At 40.7% G+C, this 20,227-nt stretch overlaps 1 protein-coding gene across 1 annotated transcript in view; it reads left to right on the forward strand.

Moving 5' to 3' along the window:
* Positions 1–20,227, forward strand: part of HYDIN (HYDIN axonemal central pair apparatus protein) — a 347,988-nt gene that overhangs the window by 159,892 nt on the left and 167,869 nt on the right. The window contains exons 17-18 of the mRNA XM_060398473.1: positions 7,883–8,047; positions 9,402–9,554. Coding sequence (XP_060254456.1) covers positions 7,883–8,047; positions 9,402–9,554 — 318 coding nt within the window. The remainder of the gene's footprint in view (positions 1–7,882; positions 8,048–9,401; positions 9,555–20,227) is intronic.

A 20,227-nucleotide genomic window follows, 5' to 3' on the forward strand; every position in this document is an offset into this window, starting at 1 on the left:
TGACAGGGAAGCTGTTACTGCACATCTGGGCTGGGAAGGGCGAGACACCAGCCTCAGGGGGACCAAAACAGTAATCAAGATGGACAGTGTTTTCATGCTGCACTTGAAGAAATCAAAAGTATCTCAAGAAGTCCACGATAAATAAGATATCAAAACATTTGGTAAAGGTGGAATCAGTGTTACTGATTTTCCTTTGGCCTCAGGGTCCAGGAAGGCTAGGCAGATCGTTGCCACAGAAGGATGTTGAGTTATGATTAGCTCAAGTTGAACCAGACCAGGTACAGAAAAACCATGGGGCACTCCAGGCAGGTGAAACTGGCACCATCTGTCCTTCCTTCCAGAAGTGGGGGCTCTGAAAAGTGTTTCCCTGAATTATTCAAACCTATTTGACTGTGGGAATTGTTTTTTTTAAATTTTTTATTGAAGGATAATTGCTTTACAGAATTTTGTTATTTCCTGTCAAACCTCAACATGAATCAACCATAGGTATACATATGTCCCCTCCCTCTTGAACCTCCTTCCCATCTCCCTTCCCATCCCACCCCTTTAGGTTGATGCAGAGCCCCTGTTTGAGTTTCCTGAGCCATATAGCGAATTCTCGTTGGCTATCTATTTTACATATGGTAATGCAAGTTTCCATGTTACTCTTCCCATACATCTCACCCTCTCCTCCCCTCTCCCCATGTCCATAGGTGTGTTCTCTATGTCTGTTTCTCCATTGCTGCCCTGTTCTTCAGAACCATTTTTCTAGATTATGTATATGTGCATTAGAATACAATGTTTATCATTCTCTCTCTGACTCACTTCACTCTGTATGATAGGTTCTAGGTTTATCCACCTCATCAGAACTGACTCAAATGTGTTCCTTTTTGTGGCTGAATAATATTCCATTGTGTATATATACCACAACTTCTTTATCCATTCATCCGTCGATGGACATCTATGTTGCTTTCATATTCTAGCTATTGTAAATAGTGCTGCAGTGAACAGTGGGATACATGTGTCTTTTCCAATTTTGGTTTCCTCAGGGTATATGCCTAGGAGTGGGATTGCTGGGTCATATGGTGGTTTTATTCCTCGTTTTTTAAGGAATCTCCATACCATTTTCCATAGTGGCTGTATCAATTTACATTCCCACCAACAGTGCAAAAACATTCCCTCTTCTCCACACCCTCTCCAATATTTATTGTTTGTAGACTTTTTGATGATGGCCATTCTGACTGGTGTGAGGTGATATCTCATTGTGGTTTTGATTTGCATTTCTCTAATAATGAGTGATGTTGAACATCTTTTCATGTGTTTGTTAGCCATCTGTATGTCTTTTTAGGTCTTTTCCCACTTTTTGTTTGAGCTGTTTGTTTTTCTGGCATTGAGTTGTATGAACTGCTTGTATATTTTGGAAATTAATCTTTTGTCAGTTGTTTCATTTGCTGTTATTTACTCCCATTCTGAGGATTGTCTTTTCACCCTGCTTATAGTTTCCTTTGCTGTGCAAAAGCTTTTAAGTTTAATCAGGTCCCACTTGTTTACTTTTGCTTTTATTTCCATTACTCTAGGAGGTGGGTCATAGAGGATCTTGCTTTGATTTATGTCATCAAGTGTTCTGCCTATTAGTATTCCTCTAAGAGTTTTAGAGTTTCTGGTCTTACATTTAGGTCTTTAATCCATTTGGAGTTTATCTTTGTGTGTGGTTTTAGGAAGTGTCCTAATTTCATTCTTTTACACATAGCTGTCCAGTTTTCCCAGCACCATTTATTGAAGAGGCTGTCTTTGCCCCATTATATATTCTTTCCTCCTTTGTCAAAAATAAGGTACCCATAGGTGCATGGGTTTATTTCTGGGTTTTCTATCTTGTTCCATTGGTCTATATGTCTGTTTTTGTGCTGGTACCATTCTGTCTTGATGACTGTAGCTTTGTAGTAAAATCTGAAGTTGGGAAGGTTCATTCCTCCAGCTCCATTCTTCTTTCTCAAGACTGCTTTGGCTATTTGGGGTCTTTTGTGTTTTCATATGAATTGTGGAATTTTTTGTTCTAGTTCTGTGAAAAATGCCACTGGTAATTTGATAGGGATCACATTGAATCTGTAGATTGCATTTGGCAGTATAGTCATTTTCACAATGTTGATTCTTCCTACCCAGGAACATGGAATATCTCTCCATCTTTGATCTCTTTCATCAGTGTCTTATAATTTTCTGTGTACAGTTCTTTTGTCTCCTTAGGTAAGTTTATTCCTAGATATTGAATTCTTTTTGTTGCAATGATGAATGGGATAGATTCCTTAATTTCTCTTTCTGATATTTCATTGTTAGTATATAGAAATGCAAGTAATTTCTGTGTATTGATTTTGTATCCTGAAACTTTGCTAAATTCCCTGATTAGCTCTAGTGATTTTCTGATACTCTATTTAGGGTTTTCTATGTACAGTATCATGTCATCTGCAAACAGTGAGAGCTTTACTTCTTCTTTTCCAATCTGGATCCCTTTTATTTCTTTTTCTCCTCTGACTGCTGTAGCTAGGACTTCCAGAACTACGTTGAATAATCCTGGTGAGAGTGGACACCCTTGTCTTGTTCCTGATCTCAGGGGGAATGCTTGAGTTTCTCACTATTGAGAATAATGTTTGCTGTAGGCCTATACATGGCCTTTACTTTGTTGAGGTAGGTTCCTTCTATGCCCATTTTTTGAAGAGTTTTAATCATAAATGGTGCTAAATTTTGTCAATGGCTTTTTCTGCATCTGTTGAGATTATCAGTTCAGTTCAGTTCAGTTGCTCAGTCGTGACCAACTCTTTGTGACCCCATGAATTGCAGCACACCAGGCTTCCCTGTCCATAACCAACTCCCAGAGTCTATCCAAACCCATGTCCATTGAGTCAGTGATGCCATCCAACCATCTCATCCTCTGTTGTCCCCTTCTCCTGCCCTCAATCTTTCCCAGCATCAGGGTCTTTTCAAATGAGTCAGCTCTTTGCATCAGGTGGCCAAAGTGGAGTTTCAGCTTCAAAATCAGTCCTACCAATGAACACCCAGGACCGATCTCCTTTAGGATGGACTGATTGGATCTCCTTGCAGTCCAAGGGACTCTCAAGAGTCTTCTCCAACACCACAGTTCAAAAGCATCAATTCTTTGGTGCTTAGCTTTCTTCACAGTCCAACTCTCATACCATACATGACCACTGGAAAAACCATAGCCTTGACTAGATGGACCTTTGTTGGCAAAATAATGTCTCTGCTTTTGAACATGCTATCTAGGTTGGTCATAACTTTCCTTCCAAGGAGTAAGCATCTTTTAATTTCATGGCTGCAGTCACCATCTGCAGTGATTTTGGAGCCCAGAAAAATAAAGTCTGACACTGTTTACACTGTTTCCGCATGTATTTGCCATGAAGTGATGGGACTGGATGCCATGATCTTAGTTTTCTGAATGTTGAGCTTTATCATTTGGTTTTTATCTTTCAATTTCTTAATATGGTGTATCACATTGATTGATTTGGGTATATTGAAGAATCCTTGCATTCCTGGAATAAACCCAACTTGATCATGGTGTATGAGCTTTTGATGTGTTGCTGAATTCTGTTTGCTAAAATTTTATTGAGGATTTTTGCATCTATGTTCATCAGTGATGCTGGCCTGTAGTTTTCTTTTTGTGTGTTGTCTTTGTCTGGTTTTGGTATCAGGGTGATGGTGGCCTTGTAGAATGAGTTTGGAAGTGTTCCTTCTGTAATTTTTTGAAAGAGTTTTAGAAGGATAGGCATTAGGTCTTCTCTATATGTTTGATAGAATTCTCCTGTGAAGCCATCTGGTCCTGGGCCTTTGTTTTGGGGGAGATTTTTGATCACAGCTTCAATTTCAGTGCTTGTAATTGGGTTGTTAATAATTTCTATTTCTTTCTGGTTCAGTCTTGGACACTTGAACTTTTTTCCTAAGAATCTTTGCATTTCTTCCAGGTTATCCATTTTATTGCCATATAGCTGTTCATAATAGTCTCTTATAATCCTTTGTATTTCTGCATTGTCTGTTGTAACCTCTCCTTTTTCATTTCTAATTTTGTTGATTTGATTCTTCTCTCTTTTTTCTTGATGAGTCTGGCTAAAGCCTTGTCAATTTTGTTTATCTTCTCAAAGAACCATCTTTTAATTTTATTAATCTTTACTAGTGTTTCTTTCATTTCTTTTTCATTTATTTCTGCTCAGATCTTTATAATTTCTTTCCTTGTACTAACTGTGAGGGTTTTTTAAATTCATTTTTCCAGTTGTTTTAGGTGTAAAGTTAGGCTGTCTATTCGATGTTTTTCTTGTGTCTTGAGGTAGGATTGTGTGGCTAGAAACTTCCCTCTTAGAACTGCTTTTGCTGCATCACGTAGGTTTTGCGTTGTGTTTTCATTGTCATTTGTTTCTAGAAATTTTTTGATTTCCCTTTTGATTTCTTCAGTAACCTGTTGGTTATTTGGAAATGTGTTGTTTAATCTCCATGTGTTTGTGTTTCTTACAGTTTTTTTCTTGTAATTGATATCTAGTCTCATAGTGTTGTGGTCGGAGAAGATGTTTGATATGATTTCAATTTTCTTAAATTTACTGAGGTTTGATTTGTGACCCAAGATATGGTCTGTCCTGGAGAATGTTCCATGTGCACTTGAGAAGAAGGTGTATTCTTCTGCATTTGGATGAAATGTCCTGAAGATATCAATGAGATCCATCTCATCTAATGTATCATTTAAGCCTTGTGTTTCCTTGTTAATTTTCTCTTTTGATGATCTGTCCACTGGTGTGAGTGGGTGTTAAAGTCTCCTACTATTATTGTGTTACTGTCAATTTCTTCTTTTATGTCTATTAGAGTTTGTCTTATGTATTGAGATACTCCTATGTTGGGTGCATAGATATTTACAATTGTTATGTCTTCCTCTTGGATTGATCCTTTGATCATTATGTAGTGTCCTTCCTTATCTCTTGTAATCTTCTTTATTTTAAGGTCTATTTTGTCTGATATGAAGATTGCTACTCCAGCTTTCTTTTGCTTCGCATTTGCATGGAATATATTTTTCCATCCTCTCACTTTCAGTCTATATGTGTCTTTAGGTCTGAAGTGGGTTTCTTGTAGACAGCATATATATATGGGTCTTGTTTTTGTATCCATTCAGCCAGTCTGTGTCTTTTGGTTGGAGCATTTAATCCATTTAGAGTTAAATTAATTACTGATATGTATATATTCCTATTGCTGTTTTCTTAAATGTTTGGGGTTGATTTTGTAGATCTTTTTTCTTCTCATATTTCTTAACTATGTAAGTCCCTTTAACATTTTTTGTAAAGCTGATTTGGTGGTACTGAATTCTCTTAACTTTTGCTTGTCTGAAAAGCTTTTTATTTCTCCCTCAGTTTTGAATGAGATCCTTCCTGGATACAGTAATCTTGGTTGTAGATTTTTCCCTTTGAGTACTTTAAATATGTCCTGCCATTCCCTTTTGGCCTTCAGAGTTTCTGCTGAAAGATCAGCTGTTAAACGTATGGGGTTTCTCTTGTATGTTACTTGTTGCTTCTCCCTTGCTGCTTTTAATATTCTTTCTTTGTGTTTAGTCTTTGTTAGTTTGATTAGTATGTGACTTGGCATGTTTCTCCTTAGGCTTATCCTATATGGGACTCTTTGTGCCTGTTGCGCTTGATTGACTATTTCCTTTTCAATGTTGGGGAAAATTTCAACTATAATCTCTTCAAAATTTTCTCATATCCTTTCTTTTTCTCTTCTTCTTCTTCTGCTGCTGCTAAGTTGCTTCAGTTGTGTCTAACTCTGTGCGACCCCAGAGATGGCAGCCCACCAGGCTCTTCTGTCCCTGGGATTCTCTTCTTCTTCTGGGACCCCTGTAATTCAAATGTTGGTGTGTTTGATATTGTCTCAGAGGTCTCTGAGACTATCTTCAGTTCTTTTCATTCTTTTAACTTTATTCTGCTCTTCAGAAGTTATTTCCACCATTTTATCTTCCAGCTTACTGATTCGTTCTTCTGCTTCAGATATTCTGCTATTGATTCCTTCAAGAGTATTTTTAATTTCAGTAGTTGTGTTGTTTGTCTCTGCATGTTTGTTCTTTAATTCTTCTAGGTCTTTGTTAATTGATTCTTGCACTTTCTCCATTTTGTTTTTGAGGTTTTTGATCATCTTTACTATCATTATTCTGAATCCTTTTTCAGGTAGTTTGCCTAGTTCCTCTTCATTTATTTGGACTTCTGTGTTTCTAGTTTGTTCCTTCATCTGTGTAGTATTACTCTGCCTTTTCATTATTTTTTTTTTAACTTATTGTGTTTGAGGTCTCCTTTTTCTAGGCTTCAAGGTTGAATTCTTTCTTCCTTTTGATTCTGCCCTCCTAAGGTTGGTCTAGTGGTTTGTATAAGCTTCTTATAGGGTGAGATTTGTGCTGAGTTTTTGTTTGTTTGTTTTTCCTCTGATGGGCAGGGCTGAGTGAGGTGGTAATCTTGTCTGGTGATGATTGGGTTTGTATTTTTGTTGTTTGGATGAGGCATCCTGCCCAGGGTGCTACTGGTGGTTGAATGATGCCAGGTCTTGTATTCAGGTGGTTTCCTTTGTGTGAATTCTCACTATTTGATACCTCCTAGGGTTAGTTCTGGTGGGCTGCAGTCCATGGGGTTGCTAAGAGTCGGACACGACTGAGCGACTTCACTTTCACTTTTCACTTTCATGCATTGGAGAAGGAAATGGCAACCCACTCCAGTGTTCTTGCCTGGAGAATCCCAGGGACAGCGGAGCCTGGTGGGCTGCCATCTATGGGGTCGCACAGAGTCGGACATGACTGAAGTGACGCAGCAGCAGCAGCAGCAGCAGCAGGGTTAGTTCTCTGGTGGTCTAGGGTCTTAGAGTCAGTGCTCGCACTCCAAAGGCTCAGGCTTGATCTCATTCAGGGGTGATTCTTGTTTAAGGAAATGTCCCTCTTGTATGTCTGTGGCTTAGAGTTGTATGTTGTGGCTTCTTTCAAACCTGAACAACTGCGGTGGTGGCTTGGCAGCCTGCTTCGATGTCCAGGCGGATGACTGGGCACCCCAGGCAGTGGCTTGGGTGTGGGCTCCCAGCAATGTGATTTTTAAAGTTTTATTTGTGTTACATAAAAACTTAATAATGTGCTGCAGAACAGCACACTAGTGCTTAGGAACACACACTAGTAAACAATGGACAATGTTCATTTATTCACCTACCTGTTTTTCCATTTAAAAAACATATACTGAGCATGTATTTTGGGCCAGAAAGTGGGCAGGTATTGAGGAGAGAGGCCCAGGTCATGCCCTAAAGATGTTTATAGCCCTTGGAGAAGATGGACATGTTGATAGTGCAGGCTGAGGAAAGGGACTGAGGGATGCTCCCTGAGAACAAAGGAAGTGCCTGGACTTTAGGGCCCAGACACCCCTTGGGGTTTCAGGATGAGTGAGGGGCAGGTCAGAGGGTATGGGCATTGCAGAAAGAGTAACCATAAGTGCAAAGGGTTGGAGGTGAAAGCAGTATCATGCGTTCAGGAAATGCCAGTGGCCTCTACTGATGTAGTGTACAGGGGTGAAGTGGACAGGGATTAAAGCGTGAAGGTGCAAAAGCCCTGTTCAGGGAATTTGGCCATGGGAAGCCGTTGTCCTGAGCTAACTCACTTTGTGGATGGTTCTGCAGTTTTCTGGGTCACACACTTTGGATTTGGGGCTTGTGCACCTCTCTTAGCCAGAGTTCCTTTTGGCTGAATTGAGGCGGTCATCCCCATTTACTTGCCCTAACAACAGTACATTATAAAACCCTCTGTGGATTCAGGACAATGCTTGTTTCAAAAAAATGTAATGTGCTACTGGCTTCATACTGAACCGGAGGCTTGCTTATCCTTCTAGCTTCTCTCCCCAACCAGGTATATCAGGATGTGCCCGCTGTGCTGCTCTCTAGTCCCACGCCCTGTGGGATCATCCCCCCGCACAGCACAGTTCACATACCTCTGACCCTGGAGACCCAAGTGCCTGGGGAATACAGGTCCACAGTTTACATCTCAACCTTTGGGAGCCAGGATCCCCCGATGGTGAGTGCCTGTTTTCAGAATTGCAGTTCTAAGCGCCGTACTTCTTGTGGGGACATTCTAACCTTTGCCTGTAAGGTACTCACCATATTTGCATATCCTCTAGTTGTTGGTCTTCTAGAGTCTTTCATTTTTTCTCTGCAGTGGTAAAATACCAGGGCTGGTACTTCAGGAATCTGTTTTGTGGATATCTCTGAAAATGGTGCTTTATAGCAATTGATTTATCCTCACACATACAGACACACCTGACCTCTCTCCAGACCCATGAAACCAGAATCTCTGAGGACAGAGGACCAGCACACCCCTTCTCAATTGTTCCTACTACAAAGCTGGGTATCCCTAGCTTGCTACATGTGGTCTCTGAGATTGATTTCCTTCACCGCTCACCAGGTCTTTTCCTGTAGATTATTGGATATGTATACACAACTATATGCTACAGTATATCTTATTATATTCTTGGACTTATATCACCAATTAACCTTAATTACTCCAAGCCTGAGAAAAGGGAGACATGGAAAGCTCTCTGCTGCTTGAGCTGAATCAAAGGACGAATCTTGAAGGAAGTTACCCAATAGGCTATTAATTCCTAGACATCGGATTTACTTGGAAGCTGGATGGTGTCAACATGCGTTTGTTTGAAGTGATTCTGATTGCTCAGAGAGTATAATAAACTAGGGTTTTGCTTTTATCTCTTCCATATAAGATCATGTAGATAAGCCATCTGACATAAGGCAGCGTCATTAAGGCAGGCCAGCTGAAAGGTGCCACAGTCCAGGTAACCTGCTAGCCTACACGCCTGCCCTGCACAGATGCAGCACAGATGTACCTTGCTGAGCAGGAAACATTTTATGAAAGAAAAAGACCCCCTTCCTTGGGCAGACAGAGTGCCTGGCCGAGAGCATAGTGGAAAGGAGGGAGAGCAAGGCGAATTTCAGCCCCCAGCCTGCACAGCTTTGCATGGTGGGTGCCCCTGTCGTATTGCTAGTACAGCAAACAGCCACATCCAGCCTTGAAGTGCTGGTCTTTAACCCCTCAGTGCTCCTGAGACTGGAGTCCTGGTGGCACATACCGAAATATTATTCTGGTTTCCCATCAGTGCACGGCTCTGGGCTGACCCAGGGAAGCAAAGCTTTATTTTAAGGGAGGAATTCCATGCTAGATTCTCAGGTCTGATCAGAGGGGCCATCCCTGTGACCCTTCACTACAGAATATCAGGGAGAAGGACTGTCGATTCTAATAGCAACCTTTTATGTCCTTGCTTTTTATAAAGGGATGCTTAGAAGGTTCCGTTTCAATTTGATTTTAAAGGCCCATCATTTCAGCCATTCCTGTATTGTTTCTCTTGCATGGACTGCAGGTATGTCACTTAAAGAGCATCGGAGAAGGCCCAGTTATCTATGTACATCCCAGTCAAGTTGACTTTGGCAATATCTACGTCCTGAAGGACTCCCTCAGGGTTCTCAACTTGTCTAACCAGTCGTTCATCCCTGCATTATTCAAGGCACACATGGTGAGTAGATTGTGCGCTGTCACATGACGAAAACACAGCTTTGCTGTATCTTGGAGGCAGTGGCCTTATTTCAGCAACATGTCTTTGAAAATTATCTACAGAAGCAGAGATTTAATTGCAGAGTTCAATTGCGTTAAACTGTGTTATTCTCATCCCTAGTTCCTCTTTATTATAACCCACTCCTGGGTATGTCTCTTGAAAAAAACAAAAACAAAAACACTAGTTAAAAAAGACACACTCACTCCTATGTTTATAGCAGCGTTATTGACAATTGCTAAGACATGGAGACAACTATGCCTGGCTTTTCATTTTTTCAAAGTATTATCTTTTTTCTGTGTATTAAAGTAAAAGACATGTTTTAACACTTAAACTCATTGATTTATAGTCAAACCTCTTAACTATTTTTTATAATGTTTTATATATTACCAGTGAGCACCTACAAAAGACCACTAAAATGTATCTTTATGAGAGAGCAGAGTTCTTACGTCTTAGCCTTAACTGTGAACAAAATCTATAGACTAAACTCATAGGAATAAGGAATAAGAGAATAACATCCTAATTTATCAAGACAGGCATCTTGTCTCTTACCATGTAAAAGTCATAGCCATTCCAAAATGGACCATGCTCTTCCTAAGCCTTACCAAGTGACTCTTTCAGTCACAAGAGGATACCAATGGCAGTGATGTCAACAGACTTCCAGAAGCAAAGGTTTGTACTTGGCAGACAACTGTAAGCCCCTCATGCCGACCCTCACTTGAGACTGTCTTTACTTTGGCATAACTAAATGTGAAACTCATAAGACAGATTCCAGTAGATCACACTGATTATAAACTACTCTAGGAGAAGGAAAGCTGTTGATTACAAAATGGGTCAGCACCTTCCCTGAATATAGAGTGACAGCTCTACTGATTAAATATGATTAGTTCAAGTATAAGCTCAAGCCAGAATGAAAGGAGGCTTGATTTCTTTGTCATGAAAGAGCTAGCCAGAAAATAAAAGAAAAATATATTGGTTTCCTGCATGCTTTATAAGCCTTTCCATCTTCATTCTGCCTATTCCAGCTCTTAATTAGCTTTAGCCAGTTGTTTTTGCTAATTAGTTATTATTCAGGCATACACTTGATACTTGTCACCACAGAGGGAGATTAAGGCAAAATTTCCTTCATATGGACCAAATGTGGCTTTTTTATTTCAAGTTCTACTTTCCCTCCTCCATACAAATCTATAACTTCTTCCCCATCGCCAGCATCACCATCAGCAGAACTGCAGTGGACTAAGTGTTAGTGTCCTGTGCCACCCCCCACCCCCAGCACCACCAATTCATGTATTGAAATCCTAACCCTCAGTGTGATGGTATTAGGAGGTGAAGTTTTGGGGAGGTAAATAGGTCATGAGGATAGAGTCGTCATGAATGAGATTAGTGCCCTCACAAAAGAGACCCCAGAGAGCTCTCTCACCCTCTCCATCACTTAAGGATACAAAGAAAAAAATGGCGATCTACAACCTGGAAGAGACCTCACACCAGAACCTGACTATATTGACACTCTTATCTCAGACTACCAACCAGAACAGTGAGAAATAAATTTCTGTTGTTTGCAAACCACCCAGTATAGTATTCTGTTATAGCAGTCTACATTGACTAAGACGCCAACTCATGTTACTCTTAAGGGACCCCTGTCATTGTCATTATAAACTAAAGAATTTATTCTGCCTGTTTGTGCCCTGACAGTAGACAGTCATCCTCAGTAATAAGCTAGTACAAAATGAAACACACTTTTATGTAATGAGAAAAGACAGATGCATTAAGGAGCATGGTGTAAAGGTTTATTAATGGTATGAAATCCTGACACGCATACATAAAGATCAGATGAAGTTGATCGGGGAGCAAGTCATATTCTTCCTCAGTGCCATTTTATCTTCTCTGTCACAAGTGAAAGGAAAGAGCCTAGAGAGGCATCTGTAACATGGTAGAGCTCTCTGTAGAATGGCATTTGGGATATTTTTTAAAATTTTGGTTGTGATGAAATTGTATGCAGCATTGTTTCATGCTTTGGAAGGAAAAAAATCCTCCTCTGGGATGTTAGGATATTAAATTGAAATGAGCCTGGGAAAGAAGGGCAACATTTATCTGAGGGTGGGCATGGTCATACCCCTTGCACAGTTGTCTTACATATAGTAGTCACTCAGCAAACAGTGGTTGAGTATCTGAGAGCTGCAGTAATATTCTGTACTATCAACAGTATGGGTTCTAGTCAGACACATCTGGAATCAAGCTCTAACTCTGCATGTGCTGGGCACATTGTTTAATCTTTCTGAGGCTTTGGTTCCTTCTCTTTCAGTGGAACTAATAATGGCATCTAAAAGATTAAACATGATAATTACATAGAAAGAGCCTGGTGAAAAATAAACATCAGCATTCAATAAATGGTAGTTTTGATTATTAATGTTGACAGACAAAAAGATCTAGGTGAAATGGCTTATGGAAAGACTTTTTATTTTTTTGACCCTATATTTTAAGATTTTTTTATATTTCTTAGGTAAGAAAGAAAAAGAAATAAGGCATACTCAGAGAGGCCTTAAGATTTCAAAGTTAACTGATCCACACAGTATAGTGCTCTATCAGATGGGAGCACTATTACTGCCTTTTTTCTTACACTTCATTTGTTTCTGTAATTTTTGACAGTGAAGCCAGCTTATAAAGTATAAAACATTTTTGTTGATGAATCCATATGTGTTTTTCTACACCAAAGAAAAGAGATTTATGAGCAAATAACTTACTTTAGAAATTTTAGGTCCATTAGCTTTCTGATCCTCGGAGTTTATTTATTCCTGTATTTGTGCAGATGCTTCCTGGCACCATGTAAATCATGTCTGTGTGCTCAGAGCAGTCCTAGTTCCTGTTATTTAACTGTCTTCATGCCTTGTGTTTGATTGAACACCTTTGACTGAGTCCTGAGAAAGCAGTGATTTTCAGAAAGAACATTATTGTCCCTGTAGAAAGGTACCTCCTTGCAGCCTTAAAAGATTATTGGTAATCTTAAGAGCTGTGTAATCGTAAGAGCTATGTAAGTTACAGAAACCGGCTTCCCTCATATAGTCAAACTCTGCTGGCCTTAAAATTCTCACAGACCTCCCCCTACCCCCTACTCCCTGCAAAGGGGGAAATTAAGAAGTAGGACAGTTGCTTGACCAATAGGAACTCTCAGCATCTCAGTGACCAAGCCCTTTCACTCAATCTGTGATTCTAAACTCCTTCCCTCTAAGAACAGGGAGAAAATCTGGGCCCAATATGAAAAATCACAAGTTTAAGGGAATGATGGAGCAACAATGCCAGTGACAACAGCCCAGAAGAGAAAGAAGTTAAGAAATTTAAACCCAGCCTTTATGACTGCTTTTTCTATATAGTACCAAAAGAGGTTGAAAACTAAAAGGAACTTTCAGGAAACTTGTTGATCCAAGAAGATAGACACTGGAATCAAGACAGGCTAGAGAGATAAAAACTGGAGAAGAATGAACTTGGTAAAACTCTCAGACTTTTGGTTCCAACTAGGAAAGCTATATTCTGGAAATAAAAGTGACCTAATGCAGATCTCATAAACTCTGCCTGGATGAAGGAGTTCCAGGATTCTTAGTTCCCTCCACATCTTTCCTAGAAGCAAATATATGTTCTCACCAGAAGACAACAACATGATTCTAAGCCTCAAAATATCTCTACAGTTTTCATATACAATGTCAAACAGTTAATTTTAAAATTACCAAGCATAGGATACAAATTAACATAAAACTACAATGTGCTTAATATACTCAAGGAAATAAAAGGCACGATTTAGAATTTTGGTAGAGATCTAGAAAGTGAAAAAGAGAACAAATGGGAATTGAAAACCTGAAAAATGCAATTGAAATTAGGAACTCAGTTCAGTTCAGTTCAGTTGCTCAGTCGTGTCCGACTCTTTGCAACCCCATGAATCGCAGCACGCCAGGCCTCCCCGTCCATCACCATCTCCCGGAGTTCACTCAAACTCACGTCCATCGAGTCGGTGATGCCATCCAACCATCTCATCCTCTGTCGTCCCCTTCTCCTCCTGCCCCCAATCCCTCCCAGCATCAGAGTCTTTTCCAATGAGTCAACTCTTCGCATGAGGTGGCTAAAGTACTGGAGTTTCAGCTTTAGCATCATTCCTTCCAAACAAATCCCAGGGCTGATCTCCTTTAGAATGGACTGGTTGGATCTCCTTGCAGTCCAAGGGACTCTCAAGAGTCTTCTCCAACACCACAGTTCAAAAGCATCAATTCTTCAGCGCTCAGCCTTCTTCACAGTCCAACTCTCACATCCATACATGACCACTGGAACTCAGTAGATGAGTTTAACTGCACATTACATACAGATGAATAGAGAACCGTGAAAGTGAAAGTTCAGAAGGAACTACCCGAAATGAAAATGTAGAAGAGTTGGTAAAACAGACGAACTCAGAGAGAGGGGGAAAGGGAAAAAAGCTGTCATTACCTTCCACAGAAGCAAATGAATAAGGCTCAAACTGCCAAGGCAAGAAGTAACAGTAGATTATAGATGAGAATGTGAACAGCAAAAGAAAATGCTGAAAATAGACAGTGGTTGCCCTCATTAATGAGCAACAGTGGGATTGATAAGGGTGGGACGGTGGGTGCAAGAGACTTCTGTTTTTCACAAAAATGCCTTTTCTAGAACCATTTAACTCTGTAAATTGTGTAATGCATATATCTCATAAAAATAAGATTAAAAAATTTAAATCATGCTGCAAGACAGTACGTAGAAGTATGCTACCATTTATGCGAGAAAAAATATGTAAGAAAAAATATAAATATGTCTATTTTTTAGTTTTGTTTATAAAGTTTCTCTGAAAAGACAGGCAGAAAACTGTAAACAATGGGTGCCTCTGGGAATGGTAACTAGCGGTCCTGTGCAGGAGAGAGAAAGACTCGTTAGAATCCATTTGAATTCAACCCTGGGATATGCATTATTTATTTTTTCAAGAAAAAGCTTCTAAGAAAGAAAGAAACTGGGAATGAAACTAAGAAGAATAAGCAGAGTTAAAATTAAATGGGCTCTAAAGCTGAAGCTCCACTACTTTGGCCACCTCATGAGAAGAGTTGACTCATTGGAAAGGACTCTGATGCTGGGAGGGATTGGGGGCAGGAGAAAGGGACGACCGAGGATGAGATGGCTGGATGGCATCACTGACTCGATGGACGTGAGTCTGAGTGAACTCTGGGAGTTGGTGGTGGACAGGGAGGCCTGGCGCGCTGCGATTCAGGGAGTCGCAAAGAGTCGGACACGACTGAGCGACTGAACTGAACTGAACTGAAAGAGAAGGGTGATCATATCCTTTTAGGATGAGTAATTTATTCAAGACACGAAAGTGTGTCTTCCCTGTTACACAAATTAGCGTCCTTATAGAACAAACAGAAGTTAATAAAAGAAAAGTCATTCATATGCCACCCTATCAATAACCACCAAATTTTGGTGTACATCTTCCAAAACTGTACTATGTGTATCTGTCTGTGTATTCCTATCCCCCACCATCAATACTATTTCATTACCAGCTATTTTCATCCAACAGTGTGGTATAGTCAGTTTCTGACATGAATTATTAAGGAATATTCCTACACAGATCATTTACAGTGACTGACTTTATTGCATCATTTGGCTTCACCACAGTTGACTTAGCTAATCGGCTACCAATAGGTGGTTTCCAGCTTTTCACCGCTGTAATCAGTGTTCACATCCTAATTGCTGTTCCCATCTTTAACTGTTTCCTTAGACTAAATTCCTAGAAATGCAATTGCTGGATCAAATGACATAAATGTAACTAAGTCTTGGTAAGTCTTTTGAAATTATCTCCTAGAAAATTTGTACCAGTTTATATCCTACCCCCCTCAGCATTGAAGAAGGTTACCCTGTCCCAGACCCTTGCTGTCATTTTGTTTGCTAAATCTGGTAGATGAGAAAAACAAACAAACAAACAAACAAACATATTGCTAGTTAAATTTGTGTTTCTTTGGCTTACTGGTGATACTGAACATTTTTCATGTACTTATTGACTAACAAGTATTTCTTAGTATCTTCCCCATGCCTGGGACTAATTGTGCTCGCTGAGGGGAGAGACATAAAAATCATCTCTTAGTTCATAAGATCATAAGAATGATCTCTTTCTTCAAAGAATTTACAATCTCAAAAAAAGAAATGACTACAAAAACAACGCAGTATTACAGTGTGCAATGTTATATATAAGCACAGCATAAGATGTGGCTAGTGAGTGAGTAAAGTGAAAGTCACTCAGTTGTGTTCAACTCTTTGCGACCCCATGGACTGTATTCTCCAGGCAAGAATACTGAAGTGGGTAGCCTTTCCCTTCTCCAGCGGATCTTCCCTAACCAGGATCTCCTGCATTGCAGGCAGATGTTTTACCAACTGAGCTATCAGGGAAGCCTATAAGAAGTAGCTAATTCTCCCACAAAATTAAAAATGTTTATAGATGGGCACATTCGAGTGGAGAGTTGAGGGATAAGGAGGAGGAGGACAGGGAAATGGGGTGTACATTTCCATAGAGCAGCACAGTTAAATGCAGTGATGGTGTGTAGCAACCTCTGGGGAGATCCAGTGTGGCTGAGGCCAAGGATGCCTGTTGAAAACTGACAGCATCTGGGAAGTAAGCCTACAAAAGTGCTCCTTAACAAAGAATTTGAAACAGATCCTCCATACCAGAGGCTCCTATCTGATGTGCCAGTCTTGATTGCAGGCTGCGTTTGTTTCAAACAAATTGGACTTCCCTGGTGGCTGAGATGGCCTGCAAATACAGGAGATCTGAGTTCAATCCCTGGGTCAGGAAGATCCCCTGGAGGAGGGAATGGCAACCCACTCCAGTGTTCTTGCCTGGAGAATCCCATGGACAGAGGAGCCTGGTGGGCTGCAGTCCATAGGGTTGCAAAGAATCAAACATGACTGAAGCGACTTAGCACACAGTGCCTTTATTTCAAACAGGAAAGATGACAAATATCTGCCATGTTTGGAGGTCCTTGACCCTGGAAATTATATGTGAAGTTTGGGATATGTATTTAGAGTATGCTTGTGTGTGGGAGGTGTGTGTGTGCATGCACACGTTTTTCTTTGAAGAGATTCGATAGTTTTCCCAAAGTGAAAGTGAAGTCACTCAGTTGTGTCCAACTCTTTGCGACCCCATGGACTGTAGCCTACCTGGCTCCTCCGTCCATGGGATTTTCCAGGCAAGAGTACTGGAATGGGTTGTCATTTCCTTCTCCAGGAGAGCTTCCCAACCCAGGGATTGAACCCGGGTCTCCTGCACTGTAGGCAAACGCTTTACCATCTGAGCCACCAGGGAAGCCTAGTTTTCCCAAAGTGGGGAAAAATCAGCACTGCTAGTCCAGATGTTGGAGAGCCATCCAGAATCTCCAGTAGGAGAGGCACAGGATCAGGTCTGTGAAAGAGAGTCCTGTCAACAAGTTAGATTGGGGGGAGTGGGGGGCACAAACAGGAAGGAGGACTGGACATGAAATTTTGAATGATAACCTTCTAATAACCACAAGTTACTGAGTATTTATTCTGTGGTAGACAAAGTGCCTGCATCCATTTTATTAAAAATTAGTACAGAGTCTCTTGGCTACAAACTGGCAGAGTCTGCAGTTGACCTATCGGTCTCCATGTGACTCTAAAGCCCTCTTTTTTAATCATGACCCTCTGTGCCTCTCTTATAAAACTCTGTCATCATTTCTTTTGTATTTCATTTCCTAACGTTCAGTTAATTATTTTAAGCAGCAAAGTGACTCACTTCAGGGCAGAGTACCATATGGCTAGAGATACCATTTAGAGGACGAAAAAAGAGAAAGGCCTCGGTGACTGTTCATTGTTTTGTTCCACAAAGAATTGATCATCTGCTGAGATAATGGTATAAATCCAAAGAAATCCCTCACTCTGCACTTTGGTTCCCGTTGTTATTTGTGTCCTGTCATCCCGTGGAAGGAAATTCCTGCAGGTTTCAACTGGCAAGCGAGTCATTCTGGAGACAAGTGCACAGTGCTGTTTACTTCAAGCTTCCTAGTCATTAGCTCTGCAGGATAGAAGGTCTGCCTGAGTGTATGCGCGTTCATTTATTGATAAAACGACATGTGCAAACACTTCTGTCTTTTGTGGAAAATATTAAATACACGATAGGGTAACTTATAAAAGCACTGGCTGCTTTACCTTGGGACCTGAGTGTTGGCTAAGAAGTGTGCTAATGCCCTGTTGTCAAATAAAAAGCAAATGTTAGCCTTAGTTATGTGTAACCTCAGGGAGCAAGGATTAACACTCCTCACCAGTGGGCCTGGAATTCTGAAATGTAAAAGATCACAACTTCTTGTGTTCTGCACAATCATATGCATATATGATACCAACCATAAGCTACTGTAATGACTGAAGCATTTTAGCCCCAGTTCATGGAAGAAACAGAGGCAACTATTGCTGAAATTTTGGTAGAAGCCTTAGGAAAGCTTTTTTTTTTTTTTTTAATCATCTTAGGAACAAATATTTGAAACTCTGTATTAGTTTTCTATTGCTAAGTAAATAATTACTACAGACTTAGTGGCTTAATACAACACAGATGTATTACCTGTTTCCATGGGTCAGAAATCCAGGCATGACTTGGCTGGATCCTCCTCCTAGGATCTCAGAAGGCTGAGATGGAGTTGCTGGCTGATCTGCATTCACTTCTGGAGGTTTGACGAGGGAAAGATCCATTCTGGGCCCCCTCAGATTTGGCAGAGTTTCTCTTCTTGCAGTTGAATGACTGAGGCCCCATTTTCTTGCTGGCTATCAGTCAAGGACCACTGTCAGCTGTTGAGGCCCCTACAGACCCTCTCCTGCTTAGAATCTCCTCATTAGGAAGACCCCATCCCTTCTAAGGGCTCTCCTGATTAAGTCAGGCCCAACAGGGTAATCTCTCCTCCTTAACATCAAGTGACTCAGGACCTTTCACAGTAGCGCTAAGATTGGTGTTTGATTGAATAACTAGGAGAAGATAACTGGACACCAGCAGATGGAGATCTTGGGGCCGTCTTAGATGTCCACCTCCTGTGAACCCTTATGAGATGCTTCTCTTCTGACAAGAGTATTGTGTGTTAAATGCTTCTTAGCATCTATCCTTGTTTTATGAGTTTGGTAATACATGTCATGGGAAATACTACTGAGCCCATAATTATATGTCATGTGGAGCATTTCAGCTCTTGGTAAAATGATGACAGTAGCTGTTACTTACAGGGGGTTACTATGTGTGAGACAATGTTCTGAGTTGTCTGTGCATCACCTCATTTAATCATCAACTCTTTGCAGAAGTTGTCATCAGTATCATGAGCTACAGGTGGGATAACTGAGGCTGGACACAGTGAAGAGACGTGCCCAATGTGTGAGAGCTGGCAAGTGGCAGACCTGGGACTCAAACCACAACTGTCTCTCTTCCTTTAGAACCCTCCTTTGTAACCATTGGAACCTTTAAAAGGGTTACAGAGTGTCCTCCATAGCCAAGATTATCATTCATCGGTTCCCTCTTTAGTCAGATTTGCCATCTAATAACAGAAAATGTCGCATAGACCAAGTCCTCCCTAAAAACAAAGGACACCCCTAAGAGCCAAATACCAAAGAGACACAAGATGAGCATGGCTTAGAGGCTGACTTTTGATAAGGACAGTCCAATACCTTAGCAGCAGGCATTTTATTGTGACTTGTTCTTGGATTCCAGGATGTACTTTGCTGCCTGGTTTTATGCCAAACATTGATTAATAAGCTTCATCAAAAAGAAAACTCACCACTTCAGCCCTGGAGAGCAACGTCAGGTCTTCTTTCCAGAGCAGCCAACCTGTGTCAGCAGGAATCAGAATAGAAATGGTACCCATCCATCTAAAACTAATGTCCCCTGACTTGAAACAGCGCTTGTGCTGGTGACACCCTCTCTTTACTGTGGACAGAGGGTTGACCTGGGTTACTAGATAGGGAGGAAAATAAATGGTTAGAACATGAAAGCTGACATTCACAATGCCCTCTTCTGAAAGGCATTTGTTTTTTTTTGATAAAAGAAGAACAAAAATGGCATTGATTTATGTTTTAATTGTAAGCTAAGCCTCAAACTAAATAGAGTGCTCAAAGGCCACATATTTGGGGAGAAGGGCCATCAGAGTGAGATGAGCCTGCCTAGAACATTTTTTATTTTATCTCCTAGCTGCTCCTACATTTGTCCTAACAGCAGATAGATATGAACTCCAGGCATGAAATTCCCAGAGAAGTTGAAATGTGATGCTTCTACTTCTGTGTTCTGGTGGAGTGAACTCTTCACCTTCCAAAATCTACGATCTAAGGCAGTTGGGGAAGACCTAAGAATAGGACAGTAGGCTGAACCCGCAAGGTTGTTGTAGCAGACAGTGGCTTATAGTTCACTATGCCTGTCCTCCTTTCCTCTTGAACCAGAGCAGGTGACGTTTCCCAGCCTCCTCTGGAGTTAAGTGTGGCTGCATGACGGAGCTCTGGCCAGTGGAAGTGAGCAGAAGTGATCTGTGCCACTTCGAGGCTTGGTACATAAAATCTTGGCCTATGACCCTCCATTCTCTTTGTTTCTTATTGGCTGGGCAGATGTCAGTCAGTGTCCAGACTGC

Source organism: Ovis aries, chromosome 14 (genome assembly GCF_016772045.2).
Source record: "Ovis aries strain OAR_USU_Benz2616 breed Rambouillet chromosome 14, ARS-UI_Ramb_v3.0, whole genome shotgun sequence".
NCBI classification, from domain to species: domain Eukaryota; kingdom Metazoa; phylum Chordata; class Mammalia; order Artiodactyla; family Bovidae; genus Ovis; species Ovis aries.